Below are 13791 nucleotides of genomic sequence, written 5' to 3'. Positions count from 1 at the left end.
CACTGACTGTTAAGCCATGACAAAGAATTAGGTTAGGAAAAGAAGTGCACAAATACAAATACAAAAAAAAAAAAAAAAAAAAAAAAAAAAAGAACTATATTTCACTGATAACTGCAACACTATAACAGAACAGTTTATTTTCTCTACTTTTTCCTTCCAGTCATTTCTCATGAAGGACGGAGGCGGGTCTGCACGTTTGTGTGCCACACATTGTCACCTTCCCGGGCTTAGCCTCCACCCAGCTGGGACTGTGACACCGCCGATGAACAACGTGCACCAGCATGTGGGACCGCCGCCCTCACGGGTAGATTTCCTCGCCACCCCGCGTTACTGTACTTATTTAATGGCAGGTTTTCTTTAACTGAAACCCACAGAAGCCCATTGGTTGCAGAACTGCACCAAATCAGCTATACATCATCTTTTCCACATAGTAGGATTCAAGGTAAGATTTCATTTAAAGAAATGGTTCTGTGGTTGTAAAAGCTTGAGTTATCAAGTATTATGGTTTATATTTACTGTTTTATGGAAATGAGTGAATACAGGAAAGTTAAAGTGCTGATATCAAACAGGAAGAGTGCAAGTCTTATAAATTTGATACCACTGTAAATTAATATTCCTAGCTATTTTGTAAAAGAAATATTTCCGATGTCCCAAAGGGACAAACCTTAGCTTCAAAGGGTTGCTTACTGGGACGCCTGGGTGGCTCAGCTGATTAAGCGTCTGCCTTTGGTTCAGGTCATGCTCTCAGGGTCCTGGGATCAAGCCACAGGCAGGGAGTCTGCCTCTCCCCCTGCCCCTCCCCTCTTTGTGCACACTCTGTCTCTTTCTCAAATAAATAAAGAAAATCTTAAAAAAACCAAAAAACTAAAAAAACCCTAAAGAGTTGCTTACTGGATTTAAAACCATTAACTGTGGGGCACCTGAGCATGGGACTTTTGATCTTGAGGTTGTGAGTTCAAGCCCCACGCTGGGTGGAGAGATTACTTTAAAAAAAAAAAAAATCTTAAAAAAAAGACAAACCCAAAAGACACCCATTAACTGTGAATTCAATTGTGAACAAAAAATAACCAAATAAAGAACTTTAAAAATGCTAGAAATCTGTCCTTAAAGACTATGGCAAAAAGGTAGGGTGTAATTCTAGATTTAATATATTTTTTTTAATTTTTGAGAAAGAAATCACTTTGTAACAGGAAGTCTCTTTTTTGGCTCTGGCAGACATTTTCAGGAATCTGTTATATGTGCCTTTAAAGAAGAGGACTGGCTGTGTACAATCAATTTCATATTTGGCTTCTGTCCCCTCAATATACCAAAAATCTTTTCCATCTTGCTTCTCAGTCTTTATGATTTTGCTTTTCAGGAACATATACTTCCACTATTTTGTAAAAGACCAACTGTCTTACACTAGCAATTCCTCAAGAGCTAATAGGCACAATAATCCTGGCTGTATTTTCTTTTTTCTTGATTATATCAATTTAATAAATTAGAATGCATGTTAAAATAAATGCAATTACTGTTAAAAGATGTTAATATGATATTAAACTGGATAGATTTCAGGATAACCCCTGAAACTCCTGGAAGTCATAGGCAAAAATGTGTATACGTGATACACATGGCATTAAAGTAACATTAAAAATTTTGCATTCTAGAGGCACCTAGCTGGCTCAGTTGGAAAAGTGTGCTCCTTTTGATCTTGGGGTCATGAGTTCGAGCCCCATGTTGGGCATAGAGATTATTAAAAAAAATAACTTAAAAAAATGTTTTTGCATTCTATGACTTCTTTTGTTCTTTTTTTTTTTTTTTTTTCAAGTAGGCGCCATGCTGGGCGCAGGATCTGAACTCAAGACCCTGGGATCAAGACCTGAGCTGAGCTCAAGAGTCAGACACTTAACCAACAGAGCCACCCAGGCACCCCACCTACAATGACATTTTAAACGCTGATGGCTTTTGGCCAAGAAACCCAATCCATATATCTAATGCATCAGCGAATCCTGTTGGCTCTGCCTGCAAAACGTCAGCAATCCTTCCACTTCTCTCCTGTTCACCTACAACCCTAGCAGTCCACACACCACCATCATTTCTCTCCTGGATGATAATGATCTCCTTTTTGCTACTCCTTCCCCATGACCATAAATTCCCGAGACTACAGCCAGAGTTATTCTTCTGAACCCCAAGGGTGGCACACAGGTACTTAAAGTGGCCCCCAAGATGCCTGTCTCCTAGGGCTCACGCTGTGGTGTGATCCTCTGTCCTTGAGTGAACACGATCTGTGACGTGCTTCTAACGAAGAGACTATGGCGAAGGTGACAGGACGTATGTGATTATATGAGTTTGTTACATCAAGACTTTAGTTCCATCTTGTTGGAGGGGAGTGACTCTCCCCCTTGTTGGCTGTGAGGGAGCAAACAGCCATGTCAGGGAACCCTATTTGGCAAGGAATCATAGGCAGCCTCACAAGTTAAAACAGCAAAACAAACACCTGAGACAAAAAGCACCTGAAGCTCTCAGACCTACAGCTGCGAAGAGCAGAACTCTGCCAATAGTAGCAAGCAGGAAAGTGGATTCTTCTCCAGCTGACGCACAAGAATGAGAATCCAGCCCTGGGCAACATCTTGACTGAAACCCTGTGAGACCCTAAGTAGAGGACCCAGCCAAGCACTGCCTGACTCCTGAGCTCTAGAAACTGTGAGAAAAATAAAATGTGCGTCACATTGTAAGTTCCCAAGTTTGCAGTATCAGCGAGAATGAGCACATCAGGTCAGATCAAGTCATTTCCCACTAAAATCTTCCAGAAGCCTCCCTCCTGTGGCCTCTAAGGCCCCATAAGATCTAGCCCTAGGCCACCCTCTCCCCCATCTCCTACCTACCAACCGCCCCTCTCTCCTCCTCCTCCAGGTGCGCTGGCTCTCCTGTTCTTCTGTCTGAAATTCTCTTCTCCCTTAAATGCCTGCACGGCTTTCTCTCTCATGTTCACATCAGATGGCACCTCCTTAGCCCTCATTAACCAAGCAGCTTAAAGTAACAATCCCTGTCACCAGCCATTCCCTTTGACCACATTATTTTTCTTTGCAGCATTTTAGTGGTACTCAACATTATATATATATACCCGCAAAGGTGTCTTGCTCACTAGTGTTTTTCCAAATGCCCTGGCACATGGAAGCAGCTTCACAAACGCATCCTTAATGAGTGAATTTCACCTCAAGCAATCTAACCTGTACAAATGGGTGCCTGAGGGGGACGCCTGCGTGGCTCAGTTGGTTAAGCATCTGCCTTCGGCTCAGGTCATGAACTCAGGGGCCTGGGATGGGGCTCCCTGCTCACTGGGGAGTCTGCTTCTCCCTCTTCCTCTGCCCCTCCCCCTGCTCGTGCTTGCTCTCTCTCTCAAATAAATAAAATCCTTAAAAAAACTTGGTGCATGAAGATAGATGATCAAGAATGTTCATTACAGAACATATAAATTTATTAGAAAACAGGTGAAATAAGTTATGATATGGAATACAAGGGGACTGTTACAAAGAATGAGGAGAAATCTGTATGTATTGTCATGAAGCTCTAGTTATGATATATGAAGTGGGATAAAATAATATGTATCATATTTATGTTTTAAAAACCCTGTAAGTATAGCATATTGGAATATGTATTTGTATATGCTTTTACATTTATAACTGTAGAAAAGTTATAAAAGCCTACATGACAGCCTCTTAACAATGGTCATCTCTGGTGAGGAGACCCTGGACGGAAGGGATAAAGGAATTTCACTCTTTATTATCTTTTTTGTATTGTTTGACTCTCTTTCCTACATTACATGGTACTTTTTAATTACAGAGGTGATTTTTTTTTTTTTACAGGTACAAAAATGTCAAGAGTAAATTTAAATGGCCACCAGACCTACCTTCTCTCAGTGGAAGCCTCTCTGCATTCTCTCTCTGTGGGCACTAGGCAAGTGGGCAGTGGGGGGATGGGAGTGGGGGAGGGGTAGGAGTGGGGGTGGGCTGGGGGCCTGGTTTTAAAATACACACTGTTCAGGCCTGTCCCAGATATTTCAGTAAGACACTGTTTTTGGTAATGATCCCAGGAGAGTCCCAGGACCTCTGAAGTTTGACAGCCACTGTTAGAACAGTAGGAATTGCTGGGGATTTTCATTTTTCTTTATTTGCATTTAAAAATTTTTCTACAAAGAGACTGCTTTGAAAAACTGCCTCGAAGTATAAGAATGAAGACAATTTATAAGTGTCAGAGATATCAACTTCTGCCAGTTGCTTTTGCATTTATAATCTAATGTGAGACTGGCAGCAACCCTTTCAAATATGAAGGGCAGGGATTACCATGCCCTACTGGAGAGCAGAGGAAACTGAGGCTCAGGGAGTTACTGACTTGGTCCCGGCCTCATGGCCAGGGAACGGTGATGTGGGCGCAAGTCCGGGGTTTGCTAGTTGCCATCCCCGTATGTTCTGACCTTTGCACTCTTTTGACTCTGCGAAGCCTTTTACAGCTGTTTTGCTGAACAAGTAAAAAATATTTCAAAGAGAAAATGACCAATGTCTCTCCTCCTTTTTATGCCTAATCACAGGACACCCCAAGTTTATGTATATTTTATTACTGCCTCTTCCTACCGCTTCTGCTTTGCTTGAGAAGTGCCCAACTTTCACCTTGGGAAGTTCCAAAATTTTGCCCGAAATCCCGATGTAGTTCATCCCTAAGAGAAGATGAAGCATCTTCTAAGAGGCACAGGCCCTGCTCTGTCCCCCCGGCCCACGCTACCTTCTTAATGCTCCTTTTGGTCCTGAGGCCCCAGCCTCTTCGCTCTGTTTTGATGATCTCGGCGTCAGGGTAGAGCCTCTTGGTGAAGCACTGGTTCTGGCAGCGCTCGCCGGCCGGGCACACCTGCGGGTGGCACTCGTACTGCAGCATGCGGTTCAGGCACTCGGACTCCAGGCCGCACGGGTTCTCGTCGGCGGGCTTGCAGTTGCAGCGCGGAATCTCGGACAGGTCCGCCACATGGATCTGCACCTTCCCTATCACTTTGTTAGCCTAGAAAAACGAAGCCACAGAGAACATCAGACACATCCATGCAATTTCGGGCTCAGCTGCTGCCTTGTGGCGTGACTCTCAGAAATTTCCCCGCGACGAAGCTGAGAACAGAATGGCCTCTCCCGAGGGGACGGAAATACCAAAGTCTGATGTAAATTCTCCCTTATCTAGCCTGTGTATTTCTTCTACTAGTTGATGGAAACTTCCTAACTGAAGACAACTGCGGGCTTTCTGGAAGAAGAGGAGCTAAACACCTATATTCTCATTTGGTTGCAGGATAACCTGCTAGGGCAAGAACAGGATTCCACACTGCGTTGCTCCTCGTTACGAGAGGGCTCATCGATGACCTCCTCGCAGCGCAGCAGCCAGGGCTCCCAGCTTATGCTTCCAACACACGCTCCCGGTTTGTTCTACCGAAGGCGGGGTGATAACTGGCAGAAGTTTTCCTAAGTCAGAAAGTGCCTTCTAATGACTAAGAGAGTGAGGGTTTCCTCTTGCCTGTCAAATACTAATGTTTTCAGGGGCAGGGACTCACTTTGATGTGTTTGTAAGGAGGAGGTTTTCTTGAGTTTTTTTCAATCTCTAGCGCTTCTCTGCTTTCTCTTTGTGCTTTCAATTCCTGGAAACGTTTTGCAGCTTCTTCCAGTGCTGCCAATAAGACCAAACAAAGTATATAAATACCAAAAAAACAAACAAAAACTGTTAGGAAAACAGTTTTACATTGCCTTCCCAATGCCCTGAATCTGGCCTGAGGCATTCTTTTTAAAATTGTTCTGAAAATGACCATTTTCCACCAAGACAGTGTAACACTGAAATAGGACATAACTCACTGATGGCTAAAGCTGCGCTCTGTGGAAGCTGCTGCCTCAGAGAGAAGGTCCTACTTCAATAATCCGCTTCCAAGTAAAGCAAAAACCAACCCCCCCCCCCGAAAAACACAACAACTAACCAACCAACCAAAAAACCTCAGCTTTTTACATTGTACCAAATTTAAATTCATTTTACTCTTACCCAGAAAGCCAAACTTCCTGGAAACTTGTTGCAAAAACAGTTGTAAGACTCTTGGTGAGAAGCTTTTACTACTCTTCTGCGGCAAGGGAGCTTCACGTGATTAAGACTATTTCCAAAATAATCTCTATGTTTGTAGAAAGATCGCTGAAGAAACTCCTTTCACACAGACGGCAAAGTCTACTACACTGAAATGTATTTTTCTAACCGACTGGATAAGATGTGGCTCTAATGTGACTGGATACTTATGGGCCCTGGATCATAACACCTGGTGAAAGTTCTCGATTACCACAAACATGTCATATGCAAGTCAGGACATGCTGAGAAATCAACCGTGGAGTCTTAGTTTTGAGCCCCTGTAAACAGCAACCAACTTACCTTTTTTGAAGGTCTTGTTAATACTAGTCTGTCCCTCAGCAAAGCTTTTGTCTCCTTCAACATAAGGGAACACTCTGCCCTGGTGTACCCAATAGTAGTCATGAGAACCAAAGAAGAACACAGGGAAGTCCCCCAAGTCATGCTTAAGGCCCTGGATGTTCAGTGGCACAGACCTGGGATTGCAGATCTCTGCTGGCCACCATCTGAAAACAAAAGCAATTCAAAGAATGAACAAATCACACCATTCTTTTACATGGCTGGCTGGCTGGGGGAAGGTTTTGTACGCTGCAATTTTCATTCAGATTCTAAGGACACAAAACACCTTGTTCATCTTTAATCCTGCCAAACTACCCATCATTTAAAAACATATTGATTAGTGAATTAATGAAATAGTGAACACAGACTAAACAAACTATACCCTGAACACCCAATCTAGTTTTTTCTTTAAAAATTAATACTTGATAAAAAGAAATATATATCATGAACATAGAAGTTATGAAGCATAAAAACAGAATAACAATGAACTCGCTACCCAATTTAAGAATTAGAATTTACCAATACTTTTCCAAACCCAATTTCAATCCTAAAAAAGTCATGTGTTCCTCCAAATTTGACATTCTTAATTCCAAGATTGTCTTTCAGGGTATAAACGTTTATTTCTAGTAGTCAAGGGAATTATTTGAGAATAAATACAGGCTATAGTAAAGAATGATCACTTCCATTCAAATAAGCATCTTCTCTCTAATCAACCAGGGTAAATACTTTTTGGTCATACATACTAGGTTTATATAAGTATGTATTTCAGAATTTAATTCATCTTACATCATAATAAATGCAGGATTTGGGGCAGGATGAAAACGTAATAGTTTCATGCAATGACTGACTAGCACAGCAATCACGAAATGAAATCTTCTGTGAGGTACATTTGACAGTTTCCAACAATTGGGCATGTCAGGTATCGAAGGGTTACGTTTTGGTAGTATATAAAATAATCAGTATGAACAGTAAATATACAAAACTTAAATTTTTTCAGTCTTTTATTTTATAGATGCCTGATAAAGCCATTTACTTAATGAATAATTATTATTTAGAAGATAAACAAGACATGATTACACTCCCAGATTTATAGTACAGAACTTGAACATGTTTCATCTAAAAGGTTCCTACAGTCCATCTAAGAATTAATTTAAAATGTAGGCAAAAGGGGCTCCGTTGGTTGGCTCAGTCAATTAAGCATTCGACTCTTGATTTTGGCTCAGGTCGTGATCTCAGGGTCACAAGACTGAGTCCTGTGTCAGGCTCTGTGCTCTGCCCCTGCTGCCCCCACCTCCAGCTCACGCGCTCACTCCCTCTCTCTCTTAGGAAAAAAAAAAAAAAAGGAGAGAGAAAAGAAAAAAAAAGTAGGCAAGAGTCTGTGCTCAAATTGATTTGTGTAATCAGTATTTTAGGAAATAGTTATTTCTTTTTTTTCTTTTCTAAGATTTTATTTATTTGTCAGAGAGAGCACAAGCAGAGGGAGAAGGAGAAGCAGGCTCCCCACTGAGCAGGGAGCCCGATGCAGGACTCGACCCCAGGACCCCGGAACCATGACCCAAGCTGAAGGCAGACGCTTAGCTGACTGAGCCACCCAGGATTCCCGGGGAATGGTTATTTCTAACTCATTTTAAGGTATTAAGTGTGTACACAATAACTACATTCACTGGGTCAGTTAGGAAGGGGCACACTTTCTGCCAGGGGTTGTTCCGGGTTCTCCTTGTTTCCCCCAGGAGGCTTCACATGGGGGTAACCAGTTATTGAAAATAGCTTCATGTGACCCAGCTGGGCCTGACTGGAAAAAAATACATTAAGAATTAGTTCATGGATGGGAGTCTTTGCAAAACATATGAAAAGAACTTGACCTGTATATACAGTGTCATTGAGCTGTGAACCCCAATGAGAGCACTGCTTTGGGCTTTTTAACAATGTAATGTGATTAAAATTTAAGTATGAAAATTAAGAGAAACATTTTTCATATTCGTAACTTTTTATAAAGGAAATACGTAACGTACGGCATGGTGACCACAGTTCGTAATACGGAACTGTATACGTGCAAGTTGCTAAGTGAGTAGACCTTAAAAGTTCTTACCATGTCTCTTCAGAGACTGTTGCCATGGAGGCATCATTTCAAAGGCATCTCAAAGCTATTAGAGCCACCTGTTTTTTTGTTTTATTTTTACTTTTTATTGAGGTAAAATTCACCATTTTAAGCATTTTAAGTTGTATATACTATAGTTTTTAGTACATTTGCAATGCTGTGCAACCATAAGCAGTCACTCCCTGCTCCCACCTACCCTCGGCCCCTGGCAACCACTGATCTGCTCTCTATCCCTAATAATTTGCCTAATTTGGTCATTTCATATAAATGGAATTGTACAACAACAACAAAAGGTTCTTATCACAAGAAAAAAAATTCTGTAACTATGTGTGCTGCTTAACTAGACTTGTTGCGGTGATCATTTCACAACATACACAAATACTGAATCAACCTGAAACTAATATAATGTTATGTCAGTTACATCTCAAAAAAACCAAACCAAAACCCAAAAAAGAAATTTAAAAAAGTAGGTATTCTGAAATTTATGTGAAGATCTGAAGGCTTCTTACACTGTTTTAGATATTTCTTATCCACAAATGTCTTATCAAGTGTCAAACTCGCACCCCTTCCCACCCTGGAAAGATAAATTTTTCATTATAAAAAGCAGTGTGTGTGTTTCTTTTAAAAATTAAAACAATGCAGAAATGCGTAATAGAAAAACTGAAAGTGCCTCCCCATTAATCTTATGCCTCATACTATACATTAGATGTATACCTTTCTGGGTATGAAAAACATACCTACATCTACATTCATTCATTCATTCATTTATTTTAAAGATTTTATCTATTCGTCAGAGAGCAAGAGAGCACAGCATGGGGAGCAGCAGGGAGAGGGAGAAGGAGGCTCCCCGCAGAGCAAGGAGCCCAACGTGGGACTCGATCCCAGGACCCCAGGATCCCAAGATCATGACCTGGGTTCAAAGCAGCCGCTTAACCAACAGAGCCACCCAGGCGCCCTGAGGCTCAGCATTTTTTACATGTTTATTTTCTGTTTGCCATTCTTTGGCAAACTGGCTCTTTCTCTTTGTCCCTGTTCTAGGTAAGGTATTTGTCTTTTCTTATTAAAGTAGAAGTGCAAATACTTTACCTTGTCTTACATTTGCCTTTTAAATCTTTGTATCTTTTGCCAGAAGTATAAAATTGTTTATGTATTTAACTGCCAATTTTTGGGGGGGAACTTTCAGGTTTTCTGTCATGTTAAAAAAAAGTAGTGTGTCTTGGGGGGATCGCTTCTCAACCTCAAGGCCCCTTATCTCAGCTAAGAACAAAATTTTTAAAGTTAAATAGGTAATCAAGAAGCATATTTAAAACACAGAGAAAATGACATAGCCATTGCTAAAAAATTACAGTATGTTTGAAATTCTATAGAAATATATTTTACTTAGTATTCTAATTGAATGGCAGACTCTTACTGTGCTCTCTTGAATAGTATCTATTTTCTTAGTAAAATGATAAATATATGCCTCAAAACGTAAAATGTAGAGTTTTTAAAATATATCGCTATTCCTTCTCAGCGGAGGCCCGGTGAGGACAGCCCTCTTAAAAGGAGAAAGTTTTTTGAAAATAATGCCAATCACACATACTTCTTACACTTCATTCTCTTAAGAACTAAAAGCTCTTAATGAAATAATTTCTCTCTTTAAATTCTAAAGAACTCTCTCCTTACACTCAGTTTAAAGCTTCCAGCAGGAACTAAAATGGGCAAAGAGAGCAATTTTGGCCAGGATATAAAGTCTTGATTTTATTAGAGATCAATATGAATATATTAGGACACAAAACATCTTCCCTTCTACCTACATAAGACCTTTTTTTTTTTTTTTAAAGATTTTATTTATGTATTTGACACAGAGAGACAGCCAGCGAGAGAGGGAACACAAGCAGGGGGAGTAGGAGAGGAAGAAACAGGCTCACAGCGGAGGAGCCTGATGTGGGGCTCGATCCCATAACGCTGGGATCACGCCCTGAGCCGAAGGCAGATGCTTAATGACTGAGCCACCCAGGCGCCCCTACACAAGACCTTTTATTCCAAAATCTAGTAGCACATAGTTCACTAGTATAAAATAACTTTCAGAACATAAAAACAAGCCAACCAACCAATCAAAAAAAATCCAACAACAACTAACCTTCCCAATCCTCTAAAAACCAACTCAAAATAGGTTTCTCTTCCCTGTCTTTTTAAGGAAGTAGTTCTGTGCTCCTCTCTCCTGGCCACTTTGTGAACAGATTACGAACACCTGTGTCTGAACAATGATTGAATACTTCCTCTTTGTCCTTGGAAAAACTTGCCTGTAATTTCCCAATTTGACCCAAACAATCTGCTTGTAATGTAGTTTCTTGCCAGCTTTACAGTCATTGCAATTCCAGCAGCCTTCTGGCATTTCTATGCTCAGGCATTCCGGGTGGAAGGAAGCTGGGCACGATTCACAGCAGAGCAATCTTCCACCTTGAAACAAATAAACAGTCTTAATAACTGAGAAAAGAGGAAAGAGAAAAAGAGAAAAGAGAAAGTTATCTTTTAAGTACATTAACTTTGATTCAAAGTGGGGGGAAATAAAGGGACTCAGGTCTATAGTGATGGATTAAAATAGAAAGCAAATGAACACATTTAGCTACTTCAGTCCCTTTTCAGGGCTGCAGTGGCCAGAGGCTCAAAGCTTTTAAGTAGTATGAAAAACATCACTGTAGTCTTTACCCCTCTAAAAGGTGGGCAATTGAGGTATCAGTTTAGCAGACAGCTAAAACTCTTAACAGATGACATAACAGATGCATAAAATCTTTAGACTGAGTAGATTTGAGAGCAGAGTTTCAAAGAAATATGTAGCAACTTACTTTCTTTTCTCCTTGAGAGCTAAGAAAGCAAAATGGTCATCTTTGTATTTTAATCCAGTGCCACAGTTAACTGAATCCCTTTATAATAAAATTAGCAAGAATGAAGATAGCCAATAGGTGGACTGGTACTTTTTTCTTTCCATAAAAGAATGCAAAAAAGCAAAGGATTGTACTTTCTCAAATTGGTGATTACATTATCATTTCCCTTTCCAGTAAAAATAAAGAAAGTCAAACAGGCTATACAGCAGTGGTTTGCAACCTTTTCGTCACCAAGGATCCCCTTTCCCTTCCTCAGGGACCTATGTTTTTTAATATTTTATCAGCCAAAAAAAAAAAAACAAAAAACAAACAAACCCTAAAAAGCAAACAAAAAGCCCCCCAAATCCAAAAAACAACCCCAAATGAAAAAAACAGAATCAAAACCCCTGTTAAAGGTAACAATTTCTCCTGTTTTCATTAACCGAAGAAATATATAACTGCCAATCAGAGCTTCTGATCCCAATAATAAAACTAGTCTTATCACATGAAGTTGTTCAAATCATAGCCAAATATAAAGAAACATATGCAGCCTTATTTTGTGCAAATGTGTGATTCTGTTAGATTTTCTGCAATATTAAACATAGTTTAAAAATTGTTTATAGAAGTTTTTCTCACTTCATATTGAGAACCACTGCTTTATAGCGTAAAACTAAGTAAATGTCACTGTAGAATGAGGTACCACACACAAGGAGATCCCTCCCCAAGTTCCCTAGCAAAATCCTCTCCTTTGAAATACACAAAATGATCTCTGGATTAAGACCAAAACAAGCGCGGCAAACAAAACAAAAGAATATTTTTAAATGCAAAGAAATGAAAGCAATTTGGGGAGAAATTAGGTATTTCTAATAGGTTATTTCAACAAGTGACAGAGAAGGATGTTAACCACTGAAGATGATATACTAAAGACATTTACTGCAAAAAAAAATTAATTCTATTGGAAAATCAGGTCTATAATCCACGAATGTACTGAGATTTAAAATCTCATAAGTAAAAAGGTTAAGAGCCTTCTACACAACTTTGTGAAATCACAGCTCTAACCTTTTGAGGGTTTGCTATCAATTTTCCAGAAAATCTTTTCTTCCTGTAGACTTTCAAACTTCTAACTGATTAACATAAAAACAAAAAGAAAATCTATATACAATCAGTGATGAAATAAATTACTATATTTCCTCTGCTTAAAAGCTTTTGCTTTAATCATTAAGTTTTTTTTTTCCTTTGCAGATCTCAATATGGATTCATTGTTCCAATTCTCCAACCTACAGATTAGCTGCCTGAGTGCTCTTAGCCTAGGTAGGGAATTCTGTAAGTTTCAAGTAAGGTAAGATAATTGACTTCTCCTTCAGAAAGGAATGACCAGTAGGAAGAGCAGTCTTTGCAAACAGCTTAGGGGACATGTGATTATTAGAGCTGATGTGGAAGTCAGCCTGGCCATTTCTAACATAATGGAATAGTCCTTAATTAAAAGTAAAACTTAAAAGTCTTATTTCAGAGGAAATATAGACCCAGAATTGTCAATGAAAATCATCATGATTTTTTAACAAAAAATATACACAAAAAAATAGAAAAATGAAAATATGAACAATCCACCTTGGTGCTATGCAAGAAAACTGCTTTAGGATGCAAGAAGTGAGACATGGTTCAAGCTAAGCAAACAGAGGGCTCAAAATAATTTCAATTCATGTCAAGGTCAATACGGAGTACTGAAAACAAAGTAAGAAACAATTGAATTAATCTAATTTTATAAAGGCGCCAGTAGGAAATAAGGCATTTCCTAAAATGAATGCCTCGGGTAGTCTAATTTCATTGCATTATGGAGTTAGTCAGAGCTCTCTGTCCATCTTTGTTTTAGAAGTAGGTGGTATCAGCAGTCAGGTGACATCCTCTGATTTCAATGGGAAACAAACAAGCAAACAAGCAAGCCAATACTCTCTCCAACCTACTTCTCCATAGGTTCTAGTCACCCTGTTTAATTAGCTGTATTTTCTTTTAGTCATGGGTTGCCACTTCAGATGTCTGACAAAGAACAAAGACACATCAAGCAGGCAATACAAAGAATGGGGAAAAAAACCTTATTTCAAACATAGCCAGTCTATTAGGTATGGATTAATTTTTGTTTAAAGGTTCTGAACCTGGCCCCTAGATCATAATGGGAATATATACAGGAAAAGGCCTTCACCTTCCAGGTTATTCATTTTACCCTCTGGGATAATAACTCCCTAAGTAATACAGTACTGTTAAATTACTTTTTCCCTGTGTTACAAATAGGCTATGTAAAGCTAAATACAAAGTATGATTTTCTTCTATAGGTCAAATTAATTGGGAGAATATAAATACACATTTAGCTCTTGGTTCTCTGTGGATAGATTATCTATAAGC

The 13791-nt window shown here is 39.6% G+C and overlaps 1 protein-coding gene across 3 annotated transcripts in view; it reads right to left on the bottom strand.

The window, feature by feature from the left end:
- The window catches only part of NSD3 (nuclear receptor binding SET domain protein 3), a 116866-nt gene that overhangs the window by 12593 nt on the left and 90482 nt on the right, over positions 1 to 13791 (bottom strand). For all 3 annotated transcript variants that reach the window (XM_026508329.4, XM_026508331.4, XM_026508332.4), the window contains 4 exons: positions 10834 to 10990; positions 6415 to 6617; positions 5564 to 5676; positions 4759 to 5028 (listed from right to left, as the gene is read on the bottom strand). In XM_026508329.4, coding sequence (XP_026364114.1) covers positions 4759 to 5028; positions 5564 to 5676; positions 6415 to 6617; positions 10834 to 10990 — 743 coding nt within the window. The remainder of the gene's footprint in view (positions 1 to 4758; positions 5029 to 5563; positions 5677 to 6414; positions 6618 to 10833; positions 10991 to 13791) is intronic.

The sequence above is a fragment of the Ursus arctos genome, unplaced genomic scaffold (assembly GCF_023065955.2).
Source record: "Ursus arctos isolate Adak ecotype North America unplaced genomic scaffold, UrsArc2.0 scaffold_27, whole genome shotgun sequence".
NCBI lineage: Eukaryota > Metazoa > Chordata > Mammalia > Carnivora > Ursidae > Ursus > Ursus arctos.
The sequence above is the reverse complement of the archived record's forward strand: the minus strand, read 5'-3'. Positions and strand labels throughout refer to the sequence as shown.